Consider the following 25,967-nt stretch of genomic DNA (forward strand, 5'->3'; position numbering starts at 1 on the left):
GTTTGGCGAAATATAAAATAATTTCTCGCAGCTAATATTGGGGGTGAACTCTTGCTTTGTTCACAGCTTCAAGTCTAGCTCGTTGCGCGACTAAGCTGCGCAGCCATGGAAACTATCCCATACAAATGCATAAGGAGTAGGATTCGGCAGCAAATTACACAAAACATATTCATAATCCTAGAATGCCATTTCAGAGTTTTAATCTGCACGTTCACTGCTTGCATTATACCGAATATCACTTTCCTGGAGTGGTTTCTCTAGGTTCCTGAGAGGACGGAATTTTGAGCGAGAAAGCTGGGGATGTAATGCGAAGACACTGGAATTATCTGTTGCCTAATCACCGCTAAGTAGTTATCCTATCGTGTAGTTTTCATTGTATTTTCTTGAAGTTTTGTTAAAAACTAAGGCACGCTCCGCGACGCGGAAGCTGCGCGTGCAGGATGCGGCAGTGTGATCTCGGGTAAAGCAACGAGAAAGGAACGGGCAAAAGAATGATGCAAATGTAATTTAAACTTTTGATATGTTACAACGATTCGTCGCGGGTTCGATTCCCGGCCGCGGCGGCCGCTTTTCTGATGGAGGCGAAAAGCAAAAACACCCGTGTGTACGAGATTTCGGCGCACGATAAAGATCCCCAGGTGGTCAAAATTAATCCGGAGCCCTCCACTACGGCGCGCCTCATCGCCTGCGTTGCGTCTGCGCGTTAAACCCCACAGTCAATCAATCAATGTTACAACGATTCGACCTCTGGATATGTTACAACGATTCGACCCAGGATCTGACTTTGTCAACTCACATTTCGAACGTGACCAACGATGCTAATCGCGTTCTTGGTTATCTCCGCCGTAATTTGCGTTTTTGTTCCTCATCCGCCAAATTGATAGCATATCAAACATTAGTTCGACCTAAACTTGAGTACGCATGTGCAACCTGGGATCCCCACCTCTCTAACTTCCCTCATGCACTCTAATCTGTACAAAACCCTGCGGCAAGGTTTACTTCATCGGCCTACTCCTGCAACACAAGCGTCAAAAAATTAAAAAGCCAAGCTAATCTTCCCCCACTCGAAACAAGGCGTAAAGTTAAGCAGCTATGCTTGTGTCATAAGTTTTATCATTCACGCGTCGCTACTACAGTCACTGAAGAAGTTCACCCTCACTCTGACCGCATCAAGTCCCTATTGGCTGTTTATCCAGGAAGGACGCTCACCTCTGCCCATCAGCATTCCGATATATCGAAACAGAAAAAGACTGGAACGATGTACCAGTCGACGCCGTTGTCCTCTCCAGTCCCATCCATTTTCATGAAGCTATCGAAGGCATTCTGTGCTGACCATCAACCACATTGTTACCTATGAGTGTTCACCCCTCATGTAAAGCGCTTCAATAGGAGCCTTTGAGGTATAATAAATAATAATAATACGAGAATGATAGACCCTTTGTGAACTTCTGATTGTGTTGCTCGCAAACTGTCAGGTTAGAGTAGTACAATGAGTTTTTTTTAAGTTCTTTGGTTACTTAAGTCACTTGTGCCTGCAGATCCCCTGTTACGTTGGCGAAACGTAAGTGGAACGAAGGCAGTATTAAGAACTTTTTACAGAGCCTCCACATGTTATATACTGCTCGGGTGTGCGAAACACTCCATTCTCCGTAAACAATGGCAAGTCAAAGTGCTGATTCTTTTCTCACTGCATTTTCAGGTGCCCATGTCCCTTTTGACGCTCTGCATTACGCTATTCAACGTTCTACACATGTTTGTCGCCTTTGAACGTTGCCTTGAGTACACGGAGCTCTCTCCAGAGGTATACTGAACAAAGTTAAACATCATTTGTAAAAAAGAGTTGTTTTAATGAAGCGAAATAAAGGCTGCCATTATAATATTTACTTTGATATACGTAGACATCAGTTTCTATGCCAGTAAAAGTATAGTGGTAACCTTAAAGGCCAACTGAAACGAAATTTTCGGCTCCTTAAATGCACTATTTTCCGGTAGTATTACATTAAAAATTGCTACTTGCAAAATTTCGAGGCCCGAATATACCTCGCTGCATCGTAAACGAACATAGAAAACGCTCTTTTCAAACCAAAACTGGAAACAAAGGCGGCCATTATGGACGACCGGAAGTGACGTTACACTCAGGAATCGAGTGTGCGCAGCCGGCGGATTCTCCCAGGGCTGCCTCTGAGAAGACGGCGCACATTCTATGTGTTTCGGGTCGTCGGTCTGTTCAAACGTTTAAAACATGCGCGAAAAAAGGTTGGGAAGTTCGTTCAATCATTGCTGCTTCGCTGTGAGCTGCAGAGACGCGCCTATAGTTGTCTGATAAAATGTAAACACCGGCACCACGAGGCGTCGTGGCACAGCTCAGAGCTACCAAATAGGCACACAAAAGGCAATGTTGAGCGATAAATAGGCGCCGGCACAGCCAATATTCCCTGTGCTGACCGAACTATCCTGTGTTTGTGAAAGAAAGAAAAAAAAAATCTTCCGTGTGAGGAAAGCGTCGAAACATGCTGGCTAGCGTGCAAGAATTCGCTTTCAGCGCATAGTTAATTCAAATCCAGAATTTTATTATTTTTGTTTACACGGGCAGTTTTGTTTCTGTTAGCAGGGTGCCCGCGCCAAATGTTTAGATAATATGGTGCCATGAATCGACAAAAGCCCTGCAGTGTCATCGCTGGCGTCGCGAAACTGACCTTTCCCGAGGCTCAGCACTGCAAAATGTGTTCCCTTTTTATGCTTTCTTTTTACTAATGAGAGAAATGTTGCCAACAGCAGCTAGTATTTATTAGCTTTTTGACGAAGTTGTTTTAACTGAAGCGATCCCGAGCAGTTCGCCGCGTGCTGTACTTGTTCGTGTCACAACCACCGCGATAACAGTGACAACAGCGTACGCCTCGCGTTGGCCGTACTCGCTCCACTCACGCTCTCGCGATCATGCAGTGAGTGGGCCGCGCAGCTATCTGCAGTACTCGTTCACGCCCCGACCGGCCGCGACAACAGCGTATCCTCTCGCGTCGGCCGTTCTGCGTACTGCGCACTCGTAGAAACGCCTGGCCGCGAGCTTGCAGTGCGCCGCACGGCTGCCGTAGTCGTTCGCGCGCCGACCCACCGACCAGCCGCGCCAACAGCGTATCGCCTCGCGTAGGCTGTTCACGGGTCTCGCGTGCTCGTCCCGTCGACCGAGAGCCTGCTGCCTCTGTCGCGACCACGAAATCGGCAGTTGTGCAACTGCCGTACTCGCTCACCGAAGGTGTATTGCCTCGCGTAAACAAGCTCCGGCACTTTTAAATGCAGAGCAGTTCTTTAACTCCCGATGTCACCCGGCGTTGTCGGCGTGCATCGGCGTCCGCAACAGCCGTTCCAGGTGCGCCCTCTCCCCCACTCATCCTCTCCCGCATCACGCTACCCTCCTCGCTCTCAACAACAGGTCCGCACCCCTCCCCCTACACTATATAAAAAAAATAATACTTACCGGCGCCTGGTTTCGATCCCACGACCCTGCGGGCGGAACGCAAGGTACATGGTGCTCTACCCACTGCGCCACAAAGCCAACACAGAATGGAAGGCTACGAACGCGCCTTATATCCTTGGCTCATTCAAACTACGTCAAGAAGCTGCTGATACAACGCATTCACTACCTGTGGGCGGAACGCGAGGTAAATGGTGCTCTTCCCACTGCGCCACAAAACCGACACAGAATGAAATGCGACGAACGCGCCTTATATGCTTGACTCATTCAGCCTACGTCAAGAAGCTGCTGATACAACGCCTTCACTACCACCAACTCCCCAAACACTAAACGTTAACGCAATACACCCACCCCCTATGCGACGCATTTACTCGAGCCCCCCCTTGCGGGGAGATGGGCCCTTTTCGAATTTGCTCTTTATGTCTCGGCAAACCAGAGCTTCTTCAGCTTCTCGCATTACGGAAACGCGTGGAAGTAATTGTTCATGCAAGAGGCAGGAATTTCACTGCTCACTCGCGTGAGGCGGCGCGTAAAAGGGCTACTGAGGAAAGGCGGCGGCCGCTCGGGAGTCCTGTCACATCCGAAAGTCCGCCGCAGTGGCGACACTCCACTAGGTGCTGCGTCGCCTGAAGTGGTGTGTTTTCGAACGGTTTTAATAAAAAAAACAGCGCGTTTATGGAATTTAAAATTAAGTCACAAGAGGCTTTAGTGGTGAATACCATACGTTGAAGCACAACTTGGGGCAGGTAAAGTTTCCTTGCAGTTGCCCCTTAAGATCTGAACCTGACCATAAAGACCAGCTTTTGTGGAATTTACGCGAACTGTACTGGATATAACGCATACTAAGTTAAGCTTCCGTGAGGGTTCTTTAGCTATAATCAAAAAAGGGTCTCCAAGAAAACGCCACGCTGTAAATACCTTCATTTTACGTGTGCTGGCTTTTGTTAGCGTTCTCGTCATTGCCGTGAGGTTTTCTTCATTTATGTAACGAAAGCGCGTTTACAACGCCCAAGTAATTCCGATATCAATGATTTGAGCAGAGTGTACATTATTAAACAGTGTAAATAAGTGCATCAGGACCTTAGATTATTGATCCCACATCGAGACATCCCCTAAGACCAATAATGGTCCGAACTTTGAGAGTACTGCGTAGAGCCAATCCCACGAAGTACTCACTTACCGTGACTTACAGAGGAATCATGTTCACAGGCCGATGTACCATGGTCTTCAAGCGATAAACTAGCTCTCGCACAGGACAAGTGCACAACAAAATGGCCAAGTGAGGGCAGAGTCGAGTTTAAAGGCTACTCGGCATCGTACCGGCCAGGGGTTCTGCCCAACGTCCTGAACGGCGTGACGTTCTCGGTTAAGCCAATGGAAAAGGTGAGCCATACGCGTAGGCAAATTTACTCTTCTGTCATTTCTTAGCAGTCGCTAAAGGTGGGCCATAATAAATACATTGTTCAGTGAAATATCTCATGACCCTTTGATGCGAAAAAGTTCACAAAAGCGCTTCTTCCAGCAGGAAGCAGGCGTTCCCCTATAGGTGCTGTACAGAAAGCGGGCCAAGGGAATAGTAGGAGGCGCACGATCGGTGCAACAACTGCTAAGAACAATTCGTAGGCAACGGAGTGATTTTCATGAACTATATTTCCGGAAATTTGTATAAAACACGTGTAAGTCTTTAAAAATAGCTTCACATTAAAAGAAATAAACTGGTACTGTGAGGCTTGGCCAATACCCCTTACTCTTACCAAATTCAGATTTAGGGTTATGCTGCCGGAACTTTGGGCTCTACGGCGGGCCAAGTAACGTCAAAATCAATGCAAGTCCAAATTCGTCAACATTTAACAAAAGAAATAATAAATAGTTTAAACTACGGCCTACCATGACGACGGTTATTTCTGGCGTTTTGACTACTGTTGTTAATCTATTGGTGAAATGTCAAACGTTTGCAATTTTTGGCGTGTGCCGCAGACTGAGCGACTGTGACACGATAAGCAAAGAGAACAAACAGTTAACCCGCCATATAACTAAGATGTCAAGACAGGTAACTGATTTTATTATAAGAGGTACTTTGTTAAAAAGGAAAACTTTGCAATCTGTGTATTTCTTTTGGAACCACGAAAGAGATGTAATAAAGCGATGGCTCAGATACCACAATTTCTTTAATGGAAATTTTTCAGTAGTCAGAATTAGCCTAAATTTTCGTAAATGCTATTTGGGTAGTAGAAAAGCTGAAATTTGTCACTGGCTTGCACGCGTCCCTCTAGCAAACGTTTCTGCTGCCAAATAGTGGGTCGTACACTTTTATGCTGGTGTGGAATTCGGGAGGCCTATTGCAAACTATTCAGTCAGACCAATTTATACTCAGACGAAATTTATTGTCAAATTCCTACTCGGGGCAAGGTGTACTAAACTTAAGTTCTACAGGATTTCCTTACTTCTCCTTATATTTACCCCGTCGTGAAGCTGGGTGCCGTGCCTTGCTGCAGACTCCGATGTTTCACCTACACTCTAAAAAAAGGGAGTCCAAAGGGAGTCGTCGCTGCAATGACTCCCTTAGACTCGACTAAGACTCTCTTTTACGCTCCACGACCCTCTTTAAAACAGGGAGGGGTCACGGGACTCTTGCACTTTGCAATGGGAGTCACGGGTCAAAGCATTTTCAGCATATATTTATTGACTGATTTAATTTCCACAGTGGTACTTAGGTTTTTTGCTACCGTATTGCAAGATTTTGTGGCGCAGATACAAAAATATGAAAAGTAAGGGCACACAGGTGTGTGTCCCGTGACTTTGTCGGCTTCTGCGCAAACGGTACAAAATTTGATTTTCTAGGACTGGAAAGCATTAAAAATTTAACGCTGTTTATGGAAAACACAAGGTTGAAACGCCAAGTTTTCTACGATACAAACGCAAAGTCCACAATGCAAAGTGCTGAGCTAAGCTAATGTGCTGTTTATGATTTTTAGTGTGTAATTGGGTCATCTGAATATGCTGCTTCGGTTAGCTCAGTGTTGTCGTTGATTTGGACTTTGGCGAATAGGAGTGTGGACTTTTCATTTGTATCGGAGAAAGCTTCGCCTTTTTCATCCTGCTCCTCTTCGTCTTCTTATTATTCTTTTTCAATATGTGCCCTCCAAATTTGTAAAGTTGGCTTTCCTACTTCGCTTTTTATCAACTACACCACAATTCGCCCTCCCATTGTTTAAAGTTGGCTTTCCTGCGCTGAGTTTATCATCATCATCACCACCATAAGCCCTCCCATTTGATAAAGCTGGCTTTCCTGCAGTGCGTTCAGGTGTAAAAGCGCCATGAGTGGGCATAGAGAGCTTCACTTTAACAAATTTTTTGAATATGTCGTATCAGAAAGCAATCATCTGCAATACATACCATACCTGTGGTAGCCAAATTATTTTGTTCTTACAATTGTCGGTAACTATGGGCGAATGAAAATGCTAAAGTGCGCAAAGACTATGCAATATTTTAACATTGCATAGAAACCACATGTAACAATAACACAATATACTTAATATATACGAATTAAAGTCTTTACTGGAATGCTGTTCAATGTTGATTAAATAAGCAGAAAGTATGATTGACATTGCTTCTGTATATGATTTAAATGGGTTGTCTATTTTTTACGTTAAAAACATTGCTAACTGTGCACCGGATAATGCTCTGCGAATAAAGGCCTGAATACATGGAGCGAATATGCGACGAAAAGTCGACGAACAACGCACGGCGGCGTCAGCCCGACGCGCGGCGCGGAAAAAATGTCGTCGGCCACCGATCTGCCGAGGACAGATAAGTTCGCCCGGCGTCGACGGCACCGGAAGCGGCAAACAAACAGCGTACCAAAACTAACCAATCGGGAGGTCTCGCCGCTCGCCCCCATTTCCGCCTGCTTCGCTTGTCTGCGTCGTCTGCTGGGCGCACGGCCAGACTCGACCCTCCTCCTCCGGCGCTCCCCTCAGGGAGCACTAGAGGAGCGTCGAGTCCACGGAGCAAGATAAACGTGGTCGAGTCCGGCCGTGGCTGGGCGTAATGTTCACCGTTCACGTCGGCGCGCACACTCGACGTGCACACAACGAAGTGGCGGCGACCTGTGCAGCTGGGAATAAGCGACTGTACATAAGCCGCTTTCGGCTACTTCACGGCCAACCAAATACCCACCGCCCGGATGCCTACTTAATGACCGTAACCATTCAGCGGAGGTAGTGCCAAAAGCATGTTTCCTCCATGGACAAAAGCTTCCCGCGTAGCTGGGGCAGACGATGAAGTGCAGACGATTTTCGCCCTGTGTAGCCAGACCACATTCAGATCGCCGCTTTCTTTCAACTGCGGCGGCACATGCATATCGGCAACACAACAACATGATTAGAAACTATTTTAAACAATAAATTTACGCTTTTTTGGAGTGTTCCATAATTTTACAAAAAGTTGTAGTGGTATTGAAAGCTTTTTGCTTGTGATGCGCTTCATTTCGCTGCATTTGCCTCATCTAGCCACACTGACAGCGACCCAGCGGCGAGGCAGTGGCGGACGCCGTGTCTTCGCCCCGTGTAGCGCAGCCCGACGAACACTCGGCGCTGTGCCGGGGCGGATTTTCCGCCGGACGAATTTCGTTGTGAAAGTTCGCTCCATGTATTCAGGCCTTAAGAACACGAATAAAACTATGCTTCGTAATATATATTGCTACGCAACTAAATGGCCTTCTCAGGAACCCTACAAAATAGGCGGGAGAATATCAGGACGCGTGGCGTGATCGTAACTAGCTTTTGCGCCACAATACTGCCGCTCTACAATTCAGCCTTTTTATGCACGGTGTTGCGTGCCTGCTTTCTTCCAAAGCTTCGTTGTCGTGCAACAAAGCCTACTTTACTGCAGACGTTATTCTCATTCGCGTTTTACCAATTAAGCAGTATGTTCAATGCTTCATGTGCCACTAGTAATTTTGTACATTAAGGCATCGCACTTGCGCGCGTACAGAGCTCTGTGTTCAGATGTCGCGTAAGCTTACACCAAGCTGACCGACCAAAAAGCAGAATTCAAGTGTTAGTCATTCAAATCCTTACTTGTAGTTGCTTTTATTCAATAAAAACTACTTCATATCGCGACAATCTTTTTATTTAAATGATTAATGGATGCTGCCCACAATTATTGTGTGCGAGCGTCGCCTCTTTTAGTGCGTTTAAAAAAGCCGCCAAGTAGTCACGTGACTGATTTGCGTTCGTTTTATAAAAACTTGTGTACATTACGTAAAACGCACAAATATAAAAAGTTTCTGCCAGAAGCAGATTTCTTTTGTCTATCGTTTGCTTTAAAACTCAATAACAAGAATACAAATGCAAATATTTTAGACAACGCGAATCAATAGAATCCACTGCGAGCCAAGTGGAGTAAGCCAGTGAGTGGCGCGAAGGCAGCGGGGCGAGCTGACGCATTTTTGTCGAATTCGCGTATCACAACCGCTGCGGGATGGAAACGGCGTGACACCGGTATGAAATTTGCTGTGTGGAATTCATTGCGCACCGCCTGAAATTGTCTACTAGATTTCTTCAGTTCGGCAAGTCGACGGCGTGCTACGGTTGAATGCGAAGCCGGAACAAAGGCTGTGTCATCGTGTTTTTTCACGTGAGTACTGTCCCTGCTAATAATACCAAGAGAAATAGTTGTCTCGGTTAGCTTTCCGGACACATGCCGAAAAAGTTGCATATGCTGTGCTTGTTCGCTTGCTGCCTGGTGCCTCGTAAGCATTGTGAAACCTCTCCTTCGCCCCCTCCTCCCTATTTGAGACTGTTAATTCCGTGCAGTGCGCTTCGAAGCTATCGCGCTCGCGAGACCGGCTGCCGCCGCCGCGACCGTCCTTCCTCGCGGCTGCTCGCGGTCTGCGGGCCGCGATATGCGTCGTGAAACTCCCGTACTCCCTGTTCTGTGGCTGTACTCGCTCGCCAACGCGCCCCTACAGCGTACGCGTTGACCGTGTGCTGGCGGCGTTGTCGGGAAAAAAAAGTTGGCAAGAGGTGAGGACGCAGGAAATGTAGTTAAACAGATGAAAATTTTCAATGTGCAAGGGGGAGAAAATAGTATGCAAATGCAGGATACGGAGAGAGAGTTCGGGCCGCGCGCCAGCGAGCGAGTACGGCAGTTCCACAAGGCCGGACGTTGCCAAGCTTCAACGAGCTAATGACGAAGCCCGTCTTTGAGTTCACGTAGAGTTCACAGGGGCACAGAATTCATATACGTGGACATTGGAGGTGAAAGGCGGACATGTGGCCTCCCAGGGAATTAACAGTTTCGGGGTGTGTATGGGGGGAGGAGGGGTATTTTACAGCGCCTACGAGGTGCCTGTTCTAACTTGTTCATGCCGTCTGTATTCTTCAGCGCACCCTCCTTTTGCCCTCGTCCATTAGCCCACGTCAAGCTTGTCTCTAGCGCTACTGTTGTGTTCACTGTCTAACGGCTGCTTTTTGCACCGTCGGTCGCAGAAAACCATTTGGCTGTTGGGCGGAGCGGTACAATTCCGTAATACACGGCGCTAGTTTGCAATGGCAGGCTATTCAAAAGTGTGTCAAGTGTTCCCTTTTTTCATTCTGTAGTTTTCTTCTTTGACGTTTCGTGAAATAACAAACCGAACTACAAAAAAAAAAACAGTACATGGGGGGTGTAAATCGTTTTGAACTCTTTGGTGCAGCGTCATTTTTAACACTCTGGTCTGCCCATATAGGCAAACTTGTTGGGACCGTTTAGTGTCCTTTTTATGTGGAAAAGCCATTATGAATGGCATATTGGCTTGTATTGTCACGTTCGCGCGATATTTGCAGGTAAAGAAAATAGGCCCCAATGCAAAATGAATCCTTTAATATAGGCATCAAAAGAAGCCTGGAGCATGCTAAATATTCTTTTGAAGGTAGGTTGTGCTTTTTATGATCACATAGACGGACACAAGAGAACTACGTACAATTTCACGAGTAGACGGCGCCATCTTCTCGTGAAAGCGTACGTTTTTCTTGTGCCCGTCTCTTTGATCGTAACAAGAGCAACTTACCTTCAAAAGCTTACACCAACTAGCCCGACATAAAGCTGTGCAAAATATTACATGTCCTGATCACACACTCAGAGTGTACTTTCTGTATTTAGTGAGTCGCCTGTTTGCATCATTATTGTCTGCCAGACATATCACTTGGGCGTTACTCCAGCGTGCAGACCAGTGTTGCACAAGTAGACATGCTTCATCTTCACACGAAGGAATAGGACTCTACGAAAGATGAAGGTGAAGACTAGGGTGACATGACAGCGCTCTTCCTGTCACCCTCATATTTTGCGCAGACTTTGTGCGCCATAAATCAACTAGCCAGCAACCAAGTCTTCAACTTCCCTCTCGTTATATTTCGTATGTACTCTATTACAGAGCCATAAACTCATCAGCTTGTCTACAATAATTAAGGAGGAGGTGCTCAAGCAAGGATCAAGGTTCGGGTGGAGGCCGATCGCGGAACCAGAGGACTCTGAAGCTGGTGAGCTAACCAGGACTGGAGATGGGCCTGCGGATTCTGTGTACCAGAGGTTCCAGACGAGCGAGTTGGCTTGCAGACAACCGGGCTCGGTTCTACACCTGGCCGCGGTTGGTGGCCACGGCCCAGGGTGGATCACCACACCTGCCACGCAGGGCGTGGTGCTGCCTGTGCTGCTTTGTCCGAGCATTCGGGGGCAAATGCTCTGCTGCAACCTGGACCAACGATGACCCGCGGCACACATCGCTGAATGGTGCTTCTCGTGTTGGCGAGAGCATTTCCGTTTGTCTCTTCGCTTGAACTGGATTTCGGGGGCTGCACGTTGACCCTTGTGTCCTTGTTTGGTGCTAAGTTTCCCTTTCACCGTTCGCCATTGTAACTCATTCTGTTCCCTTTCTCTCAAGTTCTGTGTGAACGTGTCACACTCCTGCAAGGCCAACAGAATCTTCGCATCAACAATTAATTTTTCCCGAAAGGTTAGAGTGTCAAGCACCATACACTTGGCTGTTTGGCATGGAAAGACCCAGCATTTGAAACATGTCATGACAGCAGGTAAAATGTTGCAGTGCTGCAGATTTTCATCGACATGGCTGTGTGCGGTTATGCGGGTTTGTAGTAGGTTTCAGGGGATATAAAATTTGCTTGTGCCTGCTTTTGACTGGCCCTTGAGACTTCGAATTGCTTGTGCGGTTGACATCTTTGTAAAATTGTCATTTGTTGCAACTGCTCCGGCCCTTACTTTTTGCCTTCACCTTTGGCTCTATCAGGTATGGCTGCTCTTAATCCTCAAGTCCTCGGGATGTCCATGCTCACGGGGTACTCTGCCTTTTTGGAGGTTTGTATTACACTTGTCTCTATCTTAGTTCTTTCAGTTCAGCTCATAACCGCCATTTGCTCTCCCAGAGATCGCATAAATATTGTTGATTTCAAATTAATTCCAAGTAACGGTTCGCTACTGTTATTGCAGGAAGGCATCTTTTGATGTTAAAATGCTGTGAAAATTGCTAAAAATTGAACTTTGGTGTCACTTCTTTTTTATTCCCAGAGAGGTTGTGTCAGTTTTGTGCTTTTCGTTTACGCACCAAAGGCTTCACATAAAAAAACCAAAGCTTCATAATACTAATGGGTCATTCCACGCGAAACGTTGTGGTCCAAAAATTGGCCACCACCAATTCCGTTGAGAAAATTTTTGCTACTTGCCGATTAGGTGTAGGAGGTCTGCACGGAGTATTTTCGTTGAAAAAAAAATTTTACGTCGTCTAAAGCTCCTTGAAATTTCTGCAAACGCAGAAAATGTGGTTGCAGATAATAAATTTTAAATAAAGGGTGAAACTATATAGAATGACAAATATTTTAAAACATTCCGCTTGCATTTTTTTTGACCTGGGACCATTACTGAAGCCGTGTAAGAAATTTTGGCGTTGCATGAGCGAAGTAATAACGCAAGAAATGGCACTTTTTCAGGACTTTTTCGCAAAGGCACCATAAAGCTTGAGTCAGAATATTCCCATCGTGCGTTGATATGGTCTTGAGTGTCTACTAAAAATAATTGAAGTGAAATAAAGGGCGTATTTTTCAGGTAGAGCACTTACCAAAAATGCAAAAAAATGCTTTTTTGCCAAACTTAAGGCCTAAGAAAAGCACCAAGGTCCTCGAGGTGAAATTACATGAGATGGCTCATTATAAGCATCAGCCCTTTAGCTTCTAATTCAGAAAATTTCTTCCAAGTAAATTTTGCTTGGGGCGAGAAAAAAAATTGGACGTTCACAATGAGCCACACTTGTGTCCTCGTGGAACTGTGTCCCGAACTCGGAACGCGCCCGTGCCATCGGTGTTTTTTGTGGGAGGCATGTGCACACCTGGCTCTCTGCTAATTGAAGATGGTTTGTGTCGCTTGACATTACAAAAAACACACTGTAAACGGCAAACACCAGTCCAGCACTTTTCGCACACTCACAGAAACAGAGCGAGTGTTTTGTACTTATCAGCGAGATTAACCTGCCTCTGTCTGATGCGGAGAGGAGCATCACAGTCAGTTTTTCCCTGCCCACTGCACTTTACCTGGCCCAGGGAAATTCACCGCAGAATACCTCTCACTGCAAACATAAAATTTCTTGCCAGTGGTTTATATGGCCTTTCGTTTTTTACCAACAGCCGTAAAGTGTTTACCAGTTGAATAGTCAGCATCAAAGAAACCTGCGTAGTTCTTTTTTTTAAACTGAATTTCTGAGGAACTTGAGTAGGACGCAATGGCAACACAATGTGTTGAAAGTGTAGCTTCTCCGAAGTGATGTAATTGTTGCGCTCCTTTGGCTGGTATTGCCATTACAAATTGTGAACCATGTTGTGCCCTTGTTTCTTCTAGTTGAGTTTGGAACCCAGAAATACAGGTCTTTTCGGGTTTGAATGCGATCTTCAAAAGATCTCTGGAGACAACAGAATTTACACGAAAGAAATTGTCTAAATTAAAAGCTGAAGTGCCGATGCGTAAATGAGCCATCTCAAGTAATTTCACTTCGAGGGCCTTGGTGCTTTTTTAGGTCTGAATTTTGCAAAAACGCATTTTGTTGCATCTTTGTAAACGCTTTGCTTAAAAACTACGCTCTTTATTCAACCTAAATTTTTTTAGTAGACACTGAAGGACCATATCAACGCACGGTGGGAATATTGCGGCCCAAGTGTTTGTGGTGCCTTTGTAAAAAAATTCTGAAACGCGCCTTTTCTTGCCTTTTTATTTCGCTAATACAACGCCAAAAATTCTTACACGGCTTCAGTTATGGTCCCACATCAAAGGACAATTCAAGCGGAGTGTTCTAAATTATTTGTCATTCTACATAGTTTCGCTCTTTATTTAAAATTTTTCTACAACCACATTGTGCACGTTCGCAGAAATTTTAAGCAGCCCTCAGATAACGGAGAAAAAAGTTTTGCGTGGAATGACCCTGTGAAATGTTTCAGCAACATGCCAAATAAATGGTAGCATAAGCTATCATGTGTCATTTATGCGTCCTAAATGGTAATAAAACTAATTAACTTTTTAAGAGTGAGAGTGAATATAGCTAGGAAGTTTTGTGTTCATTGTATAGGCTGAATAGGAACACGTAATGCAGCAGTTTGCAAGAAATTATTTCGTGTACTTGATGTCACTATGCTTTGGATAAAATTCCAAACATCTATAACCTATTGTTATAAGCAAATGCGTATGAATGATAGTACCACTGTATTTACATGCTTGTATTTCGTTCAACTGTCATCAACTTTTTCTTATAGAAAAACCTTGTGCGTTGTCATCGTTAGTTACAAAGGTTTTGTACCAAATTTTTTAACTAATCAGGTAGGAGAGAGTTAATCCACCTTTTGTGATTGTAATTACTTTTTTTCTAAAAAAATGCAATATTTGTAGTTTTCATCTTTCCTCGACATTAATGAAATGCCCGTCATTTTGTACCGACACATGCACATACATATGAAATGATGGAAATTACAAGATAGGGAGCAAACAGGAGACAAATCTGGAGGAGCAGCCTCAACCCGAGCAACAACGGTGATATTTGGCATGCCTAAGACGGTTGGCGAGAGAGAAGCAGTGTGTGAGAGGAAAGCTGATTTGACAAGAGCGAGTTTGGAAAAGACAAACCAGGTGTTGCTGCAGGTGCTTTTCAGAGGAGCCAATTGGGGAAAGGGAAGCCTTGTGTCAATAACTTTTTTTTGCATTTCAGAAAAGGCGTGGGGAAGGATTGGGCGGTGCTAGATTGTGATGCTGCAGTACTTCAAGTGATGCTTGGGGAGACATTATTAAGGACATGGGTGGTACAGGAAGTCCAGTGCTCGTATCACTACACGCCCAGATAGTGCGATAAAAAAATGAACACGTCCAATAGCAGTGCTTGCAACAATAAATGTTCTTAAGGGAAGTAAGTGGCTTACGAAGTGGACATCTGTGGGTAAAGAACATTAGGCTAATATTCTTGCAAGCGGGGCTCTTGGATGTGTTTTTTATATCACCCTTCCTGTGCATGTCATACTGCGATAACATACTAGTCATGTACTGTCGTACGTGCCTTCCTGCTGATGTCTCTCAAAGCCTCGCCGGAAGTCCTGCGGTGTCACTATCCAGTGCCTTCCACTCCCCACCCCCTTTCCTCACTGAAAAGAGCTATTTCGACACATGACTTCCCTTTCCCCGACTGTCTCCTCTCAAACTTACATCCAGCAACACCTGATTTCTCTTCTGCCAAGTCACTCGTGTCGGATGAAGTCTTCTTTCACACTTTGTGTCTGTCTCATCGAGGCAATGTGTCCCTTAATCAGGCATCCCGAAACTAACTGTAGTTTTCTGGGCTGATGCAGCTGATATTTGGTTTCCTAAAAAGTAGGTGTGTTTGTGTGCTTGGTATGTACAGACATAGAGCAGGTGAAGGAATCCTGAAAATGAATATGTCGAAACTTTCATACAACAGCTGTAGAAACCCTAACGAGGATTTGAATATTCAGACAGATTTTATCAGTGGACAAAGCTTCCTCAAGGCAATATTACACTAAAATAATGCCGAGCACGGCAAACACTAGTTCGGAAAAGTTTTTTTTCACCCTCCGGCTTTGTGAGCAATGTAGCCAACATAAATGAAAACATGCAAACCAGTTATTCTCTATAGCACAAAGGCAAAGGAGACTGGGAGAGGGAAAAATAGGGGACGGAAGAAAAGGAGGGCTGGTCAGCCTTAAGAGCAGAAATTGACAATGGAAGCAATAGAAGAGCGGAAACTTGAAGGGAACAGTGCAACCGCTAATGACTGTTTATCCCCCTCCTGTGCTGTAACGTCTGGCGTACCGCAAGGGTCAGTGCTGGGGCCATTGCTCTTTCTTATTTACATTGACGATCTTCCCGACTGCATCACTTTTTCAACCATTAAACTCTTCGTTGATGATTGTGTATTGTATCTGAAAATTTCTACCCCAGCTGACATCTTGAAACTTCAAACCGATCTTAACAACCTATCCGATTGGTGCAATAAATGGCTCATGCGACTTAACGTGGCGGAATGCAAATACATGCGAATTTCGCGTCGTGATAACACTGCTAACACGTGCACTTATAGTCTTCATGGCGCTTCTTTATCACACGTCGATTCATACAAATACCTCGGTCTTCATATCACAAAAAATCTGTCTTGGCAGGTGCATGTTTACTATATAACTAACAATTCTAATTGCATGCTCGGATATTTACGTCGTAATTTTTCATCTGCACCTTCATCACTGAAACTAACTCTTTACAAAATACTAGTACGTCCGAAATTAGAATACGCATGCGCCATCTGGGATCCTTTCAAACATACTCTCATCCTCGCCCTCGAATCGATTCAAAACCGTGCAGCTCGTTTCGTATTTTCTAACTATTTTCGCCATTCTAGCGTAACTGCAATGAAGAAGTCGCTAAATTTGCCTGATCTGTCATTACGTCGCAAGTGTTCACGGCTTTCACTCTTTCACAAAATCTTTCATCACCACCCCATTTTGAAAGAACAGCTTTTCACAAACCCCTCCTATATTTCATCCCGTTTGGATCATGGTTTAAAAGTTGGTGTGCCATCTAGTCGAACTAATCTTTATCATGACTCTTTCATTCCACGAACTAGCAGGGACTGGAACCACCTTCCCGCCGCCATCGCCTCCATCACGGACGTAAATAACTTGAAAAGCATCACCCAACAAGAAGTGCTTTGAATGTATTGTTTGCACATTTTTTTTTGTTCTCAAACCCCACTCCTTTCTGTAATGCCCTCGGGCCCTGAAAGTAAATAAATGAAATGAAATGAAATGAAATGGCTTCCCGGAGGGCGCAAATTGGTGCGAGGGGCCAAATATGGCCTACCGTCGAAACAAAATCTAAGTAAAATAATCAGGCTAGATAGAAGTTGTCCCAGACGGAGCTCACTATGTGCGGTGTGGCTTCTGTCTTCACTTGCGGCAACTTTTGTTGCTATGTATATTGCACATCTGATATATTTAATCATTTTTGTGGGCCACAACACAGGAAGAAGCAGTTTTCCTCCCTTCATTGACCAGGGCAGTAGTCTGATGTGAAGTGAAGTTTAGAAGCGAACACATGCCCAGAAAATGCTAGGAAAATACCTAAGAGGACGTGGTGGAGAAGCGCCACTAATGTAGCAGGGCCGCAGAAGACTCTTGTCTGTCGACATTTTTTAGTGCTAGCCCACATTTCGTCTCTCACGCCAAAACCTCAGTGAGAAATTTGAAAATATTCTGTGTTGCTTGCGTATTTCCGGCTTGGAAGGGAGCCGAGTGAGTACTCAAAAGCTAGTTCTTTCAAACTAAACAAAGCTGTATTCAGTCTTTATGGACCCTTCGCTGCATGTGTTATTGCTTGCTTGCTGCGGAAACAGTGCTGACGTCATCTGTGTGTTTACAGCAATTCCGCGCTTTTCACAAACTTGTAATCCAGTTCCACTTCTAATACTGCTAAATGAAAGTACTGTGGAAGTAGAGACCCTGATAATAAAGCAATTGTTAACACACCATGAAAATATAAGGAGCCTAGCAATTACCACATTGCATTTGTGAAGCTGGAGCCCTGTGGATATTTTTCCTTATGGCCTCCTCTATACCCTTTTGTTGGTCCCCCACATCTTATTATTTTCCATGTCACAGTGATATGTATTTTTTTTATCATTACATGCAAGAGGGGTGGATACACTGTCCTGCGGCCTGTTTGGCTGAATGAAAGTGGTGTCGAAGCCTTCAGAGAACCACTGGTAAGTACAGCAGTAATTACTTTTAATGAAATCACTTCGCAGGAGATTTGGAAAAACTGAGTGTTGCTTGTTTGTGTGGTTTTAGAATTTTTAGAAAAACGGTTGTGTCAGCGAAATTGCTTAAATTTCTTGGAATCGTTCCCATTCTTCAAAAATCGTCTATCGATTTCTCTATAATCTCGCTCCGAATAATCTTAAAAAAAACCGAAGAAGCAGACAAAAAGGCATATTGTGAGCTACTAGCTACCAACCTTCAAAACAACTACCTGGTTTGATAACCACGCCACCACTGTGACACCGTGACACACCTCCTAAATTTCCCATACGGACGCTGGCATCAATGAATATCTTGATGTGTGGGTGGGTGTTGTATTTTTAAGCTATTTTGCCAGTGATAACGCTCGTTTCTCACGAAATGGTCTTCGAGATCGGCCTAGTCATGCTAATACTACAAGCAATTAGGTTAGAGCTCCCATATTCAACTCATAAAAAGCTCTCACACAGTTGCAATTTCAACAACTTCAGCCAACGTAGTCATGAATAAAATGAGCCACTAGAAAAACAGTTGTCTTTATGGATGCAATACTTTTTGATGCCTTTGCATTTCTGGGGTATCCATATATAACTTCATACATTATACATATGTTCCCTCATACAAAACATTTCATAACAAAAGCCGAATGGCGAAGCAAGGAAATGTAATGGCAAGTGGTGTGTTCGTCGCCCTCTTTTTGTCAGGCAATGGGGACTTAGCCTGTTGTTGATGATTTTACTGTGCTGGCTACAATTTCATTTTGCTTTTGTCTTATTGTTCAATTTCTTTTCATTGATATTTCTGGCAGGTCCGAGACAAGGCCTGGTCCGAGACGCCAGGACCCGATGACACCTTGCAACGCTTGTGCACGGCCTGTGAAGATTTCTGGATTGACTTCATGGACTTCTTGTGTAAGAAGTCTGCCTTAGAAAAACAGCAACAAGGAAAGAAGCCTTTACAAATTATTACAATTTATTTTCACACCAGTTTAACCTTGCACCAGCAGGTATACAAAGCTGGTTAACACAAAACTTGTTTTTGTCATTTAATATCATGCCTGTTAGTCTAGCAAACCTGTGTTGTGACAAGCCATAGCAAGCAATAAAACATGCTTAGTGTATCTGTATTTTTAGGCTATTTGCTGGTTATTTTGTAATTTAAAACCTGTGATACCCTAAGCTGGCTTTTCATTCAAATGTGTATCACTTTCGTCTTTAATAAAATAATTTTCGAATACTTTTGGTTTGCTTTGCTATACTTGTATGAAACTGCTCATGAAGCTGCATGCATGTGGGCTAAAATTGTACTTGCACGTATACTGCAATGATTCCACCAGCAGTATTACTGACCATCTCTGGGAGGTCACCCATACACTTCCACGACTCTTTCGCCATAAGCATCACGGGACTCTTTGAAAAGGGGCGTCCTCACAACTCTTGTTACAGGGTCGCGATGATCATCAGGCAGGAGTCCCGTGACTCTCGTTTTTCTTTAGATGGGGTCGTGGCAGTCAGTGCTGACTCTAAGGAGGTAGTCACCCATATTCTACTGTGACTACTGTGACGGGGTCCGTGTGACCCCCTTTTAATAAGAGTAGCGTGACTCTGCGAAAGGGGGTCGATGAAGAGTCAAATCTGTGGCAAGTAAATACCCCCCAAAGAGGGTCACAGTAACTCCTTTTTTTCTTAGTGTGTACTGGGTCAACCCGAGTTTATTTCAAAAAGAAAAACAACGGCGAAACGGCTTATCTTGTGTATGCCTACCGTTTCTCGCATTTAGTGTTTATTACGCGTTGACCACAAGCAAGGCTAAGAACAAACGATATTTGTGGCAAATAAAGTCCCCGCTACAAGTAAAAATCTTGCAGTGGCCACGCAGACCTACATTAAGCGACCCAGAATTATGCAAAGCCTGTGCTCCACCGGCATCCGTAGACTTATGAGACAGGTGAAAGATTTTTTTTTTTACATTTCGCAGCGTTCCCTGTGCTGAAGTGCCCTCGCACGAACAGTGTCACGGCTACATATGCTCCTGCCAGTTTGGACATTCTACAGCGGATTGATATAAAAAATGCAACAGAAGGAACATTCTGTACCTGAAAACCTACAGCTGGAAAATCATAGAGCGCTGTTGCGTGCTCGTCGTACCTCTAGCTCTCGCCACTTTTTCATACTTGAAGGAACGACTAAAAGCGCTGGTCTGTGCACCAGAAATTATGCCGCGACCTGCGCTGAATCATTCTTCGCTTCCACGAGAATAACAGAAACTACTAAAACAACCGAATCTCTAAAATGGTGCTTGGTAGCACTACTAACAAATTTTTGGGCCACCACAGTGTCTTTTTGGTGCTTTGGATACTCAATCTTCAAACAGAAACTCAGCTGCGTGATATACGCAGTCTAGAATTATTTGCCCAAACAGACAAAAATGAAGAATTCAGGAACAAGAAGTATGCCCAATAAAATTGTGGTGTCTTTGCAACAACTTACTCTGGCCAAGAATAATTTGCTAGACTTCATGAAGGCATTACGCAATAAAATGGTGTTGGACGTTGGGCTAGTGGGGGATCTAGCCCACCACTTGAGGGAGACGAAACGAAAAGTGGAGTGCTCGAAAAACCCCCGGACACAACGCCCCAAGATACGCATCGTTTCTGCAATCCATAGAAGGGTTCGGGGCTAATCACAAAGTATAATTGTATTCTTCCGGGCCAGTGTATGAAGAAGGTTATGACGTTGTTCCTTGCATATGTTCTTTTATTTCTAAATTGAAAGCTTTTGCAAAACATGCCCTTTTTACCATTCGTGTTGGGTAGTTTTTCAAAGGGGACCGTTGGAACGTGCCTGGGACATCCTGTAGCGCTGTTCATGAAAATTGCATCCAACGGCTTTGGTAGCAGTCAAACTGATGCGAGGAACGGAAGTGAAGGTAAAAATGATGTCACACTTCCACCAAGAGGTCAGCTTTTGTGGGCGATTAAATTAATAATTCGGCACGGCAATAAGCATCAGCAGCCTGGGCAATGTATATGCAACTCCGTGTCGTTTCGCTCGTTATACCGTAAGTCTCTTTCTATTGGGGGAAACTTATGAGAAACTATGCGACTGAAAATTTCAGATTGGCGTCGTTGGCCGTACGGGAGCAGGGAAGTCCTCTTTGGTGCTCGCCCTCCTTCGCATGCTCAGGCCGTCCGAGGGCCTAATTCTCATCGATGGTGTCGACATAGCGAATGTACCACTGCGCGTGCTCCGAAGAAGCCTCACCGTCATTCCTCAGGTGAGAAAGCGGCACTTTACAAACCACCTTCTGGCAAGCCTTCTGCTTGCGGATAATTTAAGTTACGAGTTCCGCAAATGGTACCAAATTTTAAAAAATGAGGCGTTCTACAGTTACGAAATCTCGTAAAGAGCATTTGTAGTTTGTGACACTGTTTCTTTTCAATTTCGGAGAAGACTAGCATGTACGGCCGAAACGCGGCTGCTTTAATACCATGCGCTATTTCGGGAGGCGCTGCAGCCTTTTTTGCGCACGTCGGAGTTAGAACATTGGCGTTCGCAAGCTCGCAGTCATTGAACACGTAACGAATATCCATTTTAGGGTGGAATTTAGCGCAGCTTTGTGGGTAAGCATTCCTACGTGACTGTTAAGAGGAATCCCGGCATTCGTAGCACGGCACGCTGTATACGTCGGCGTCAGATATGTAGGGTATTCAACCAAAATGCTCTTATTCACTCAGTATAGATCGCTAACCAGATAAGCTGTCACGTGCGGCGAGTGTTTACCCGTGGCCTACCCATTTCGAAGTAACATGCGGCCGTTGGTTGCGCTTGCCACTTTGACGAATCTCCCCTGCATCGCCGGCGCAACTGATCGCCATTGTAGCTTGAGCTGTGCTTGAACCTCCATGCGCCAGCGCTCTGCTGGGGGACACTTTTTAGCTCCCTCCGATGCGCTGTTCCCACTCCAGGTCCGACAGTGTAGTTACGTCAACTATACACCCAGCAAATCTCTTTCCCTTTCTAACTTGTGTTCAACCTACTCGTTCGCGCACGCGCAGGATGTTTCGCCAAAGGAGCGTTCTGCGCTCTCGCAACCGCAGCATTTTCCGTTCACCTGGCTTTATAAAGCATCGCTTTTTAAGGCTAGGCGAACTGGAAGTATTAGGGGAACGGAAGTATGTTTACGGACGCGAGAAGCCATGCTCGTCGTGAAATAGTAGTGACATTGTTGGCGGCAACAAATTAAGCACGCACCGCAATGTCTATGCGATCTATTACATTGGATAGTATTAAAAATGATACTTTAAGATTTCATTGAAACAACTCAAGGTTGTTCGGACGTACAAAGTACACGTAGGGCTGCCCGCTTCTTAAGGCGGGACTGTGGCAATTATTCGTTGGTGGCTTCGCCAGTATCAAATAGATAGTAAGCACGCCTAAGGCCGAGGAAAGTGGTCATTACTATTGCTTTCGTGTGTGTACTGTCAAATTTTTGTATCGCGCCTTACAGAAAGGTATGGCTACAGTTGGCGCACGGGATTCCCGCATGTTTAGGGCTGCTACGGTACTTGTAATTGATAGCTTGATTTTTCTAAAATAAATGAAACCAATAAGCAAACACTGATGGCGGGTAACCTCGTTGGATCCAGTAAAATAGTTCCGAAGGTTGTTTGAAAATAAAAAACTGTTTGATGAAGCGGTTGTCTCTGTAGCTGGTGCTCTGACTTGGTCTTAAATTGCCTTCTTTTTGTGTCACAGTACAATTCAAAGAACTGACCTTAACCCCCGCTATGCGTCTGCAGCCCTCGCATAGATCCCGTGCCATTTATCTATAACGATATGGGTGTTTCATTAATGGGCTCAAGCATTGGTGTGACACAAGTCACAGAAGCGAAACCTAGGAACAATAATTCAGGGCATGACTTTTCAAGAGCATACCTAAGCGGGATTTTTTACTTTTAGGATCCTAGTCTGGTCCGAGGGACCCTACGCCTGAACTTGGATCCCACAAATTCTCACTCTGATCGAGAAGTGTGGCAATGCCTTGAAAAAGCAAATCTGGCCACGCTAGTGTCAAGCGACGCCAGAGGTTTACTTCTCGAGACCACTGATGGCGGCACCAACCTCAGGTAACTGATTTACCAAGTTATTAGCACCATTCATAAGTGGTGCTTTGAAATGTACCATGCTGTAATGTTTAGTTTTGGCACATGCTAGGACGCAGTAGTATGGGGGCTCTTACTGAAGGGACTGGGAAACCGTAAGAATTCCTTGGTCTCTCGAAATGCCAGCCTCCTCTCAATGCACCATGCCTTGCTTCTCCTAGAAGAAACTAGGCGTCAGCCAAGAATATGCAGAAATTAAACGCACATGTCGGCAATGTATGTTGCATGCTGAGAACCTCTAAATTTTGCGCGATAGACTTGCGGCCAAGTTAGTGCGCAACACTGTGTAGGAGATATGCTTTCCAATTTTAGCTAAGGTTATTTACTGAGCGGAAGGAAAGTTCGTTTTACTGATGATCACTTGTATCTTAGCATTTTTAAGACAGTGCAACGCATGCTCAAGGTTATAAACAGTGTGCCAGAATATTGTTTTTGCCAAATAACCGGTGTCAACTAGCCTTTCAAAAAATAGGAATGCGTAGTACCTGATAAACACCTATAGAAATTATTTTTTCTTCCTTATGGTGGCTGTCAACACTAGCTAGGAAACAGCTTGACCCGACGAGGTCCAAATAAAGCTTTTTTCAGCCTAGGCCAAATTGCTATCGTTACCCGCCGCGGTGGCTCAGTGGCTAAGGCGTTGCGCTGCTGAGCACGAGGTCGCGGGTTCGATTCCCGGCCGCGACGGCCGCTTTTCTGATGGAGGCGAAAAGCGAAAACGCCCGTGTGTACGAGATTTCGGCGCACGATAAAGATCCCCAGGTGGTCAAAATTAATCCGGAGCCCTCCACTACGGCGCGCCTCATCGCCTGCGTTGCGTCGGCGCGTTAAACCCTGCAATCAATCAATCAAATTGCTATCGTTCTTCACGTTTAGAAACTCTAAATAACTTACTTAGTTGTCAAAGGTATGTTCGTCTGTACAGCGTCAATTCGCTTCAAACTCTGCTCCCTTGTCAGACTCTCCCCGTCTGCGTTTCTCCCAAGGAATTTTCTAAGATTTTGCTCTTACGTCATTTTTCTTATTAGCCTCATTCATTTCCTGCTGCGCTCGAGTTTCACACTCTTCCATCCACTCGTGTGCCTATGGTTCATTTTGTAAAACGGAGTTTGACACTCAAATTAGAAAGGAGGCGCTGAAGTGCTGCCCACTAAGTGCAAAAGACCAACCCCTATTCTATGCGGTGGCAGTGTCCGCAGCAATAACGGTGTATTTTATACGCTCAATAGATTCGCTACGGCACTCAGAAATTCCTAATTACCAGGCAAGATGTTAACAACAGGCTTAAACGCAAGAGCACCCTGACACCTGAGGCGGTATTCTCAAGTTTTGTCCCTTTTGCGTCTTTTTCAAAAGTGTCCCTTTTGGCGAACCCTGATTGGCTAAAAGCAAACAACCGGAAGTGACGTAACGCAATCGCAACAAACCTACTGTGAACGCCCACTGCTTAACCGGAAGTACGTCACGATGAAAGGGACTCAAAAGGGACGTTTTCAAAAGGAACAGTTACGAGAATACCACCCCTGGACATAAACCCTAGCTACGGGCACATGACTTCGGGATCCTGGGGTTAAACTGAAACCACAGTGCGGATGCATTGAGGGTGAGCCGTGTAAGGTAGTTTTCGCAGTATTATTGTCCCATCACGTTAAATCATTCGTAATAATTGTGGCAACGCCCGTAATTCAGTGGCCTCAACGTCAGAAAGCCCCTGGTGTGAATGTTGTTATTAAAAACTTAGTGAAGGTGTTGTGCGAAGTTGGAATGGGTATTTTGTTGGAGTTCTGGATGCCTTAGGTAGAAACGCCTGCGATGCGTTGCCCTTCTAGTGCCCTTCTACTCTGTCAATAAGTATGGCCTGCGAAGCTGCATGCCATCCACGGAGTGCGCTAAACAAAAGAGATATTTTGTATTGTATGACTGAGCATATTTCCTAGCGAAATACCTGCATGAAACTTGGAAAGACCCCAGCTTTACCCTAGCGAACAAGCCTAGAGCTGTCTCTTTCCTTAACGCGTCGTAGGCATTTTACTGTTTGTGTAACACGCCAGCCCAATCCACCCTACCACTTAGGGCACCGGACCGGTCGCATTGGGCTGTTTGAGGGCTACGTTTAAACCTCACGCCAACAAAACGGACATGTCGTCAGTAAGGGCATGAAACCTTTCGCTCCCCTTGCCCGCCCCTTCTCATTATCCACTCCTAACCTGTCATGCCGGTCATGAGCGGGTGCTTAGAAGTGAAAGACACTGTCGACCATGTCGCTCTGAAAGCCCTTTAATCTGAACGAGTGATAATGGCCCCCGTCAGCGTTACAAGTCGGCCAGTTGCTGTTAAACCAGGGGAAGGCGGCGAGGGGATTTTCACCTACTCAAGCAGGTGTAACTTTATTTGGCAATGGCTGCGGTTTTTCGTTGCTTTCTCGCCTATTCACGTTTCTTTTGGGGCTGACGCTTCTTCGGTTTCCGCTCTTCTTCCTCTAAGCAAACCGCATGCGTCCGTCCCATAGCGAGTTAACACCACCAAGGCCTCGACCTTTATTCTAGCAGACAAACACGTAGGTATCCCTATCACTACCCGCTCGCGGGCATCTTATTGTCTGCGCAACAAACCAACCCAGAACCAAACCGCTTGATTGCGGACGACAGCTGAGCGGGGGCATTGATCCATGAGACTCCCACGTTTAAATCTCCCACGACGAAAACGTGTACGTCATCAGTGGCGGCATAAATTCCTGCTGTGCGTGCATGCCCACTCCCTCCACCCCCTACCCGAGCATGCCTAAACCGAAAAACAGGGATGGACGCATAATTAGGTGTGAAATAAACCCGCGAAGGGAGTGAGAACGAATTTATATGTAGCGAGACTGACGTATTTTATTATTCTTCCGTCAGGCGAACTATGACCAGCCGGTCAACGAGGGCTCCTGACGCGACGATGTCGCTCGCAATGGCTTTGAAACTACAGAATAATTATGTGCTAACGCCGGGGTTCCAACGGG

The 25,967-nt window shown here is 45.2% G+C and overlaps 1 protein-coding gene across 1 annotated transcript in view; it reads left to right on the forward strand.

Annotated features, from left to right (window-relative positions):
* The window catches only part of LOC144158459 (ATP-binding cassette sub-family C member 2-like), a 117,841-nt gene that overhangs the window by 81,500 nt on the left and 10,374 nt on the right, over nucleotides 1-25,967 (forward strand). Inside the window, exons 16-19 of the mRNA XM_077689340.1 lie at nucleotides 1,700-1,801; nucleotides 4,682-4,855; nucleotides 20,920-21,078; nucleotides 22,764-22,930. Coding sequence (XP_077545466.1) covers nucleotides 1,700-1,801; nucleotides 4,682-4,855; nucleotides 20,920-21,078; nucleotides 22,764-22,930 — 602 coding nt within the window. The remainder of the gene's footprint in view (nucleotides 1-1,699; nucleotides 1,802-4,681; nucleotides 4,856-20,919; nucleotides 21,079-22,763; nucleotides 22,931-25,967) is intronic.

The sequence above is a fragment of the Haemaphysalis longicornis genome, unplaced genomic scaffold, assembly GCF_048455015.1.
Source record: "Haemaphysalis longicornis isolate Haplotype H1 unplaced genomic scaffold, Haemaphysalis longicornis Haplotype H1 scaffold_10, whole genome shotgun sequence".
NCBI classification, from domain to species: domain Eukaryota; kingdom Metazoa; phylum Arthropoda; class Arachnida; order Ixodida; family Ixodidae; genus Haemaphysalis; species Haemaphysalis longicornis.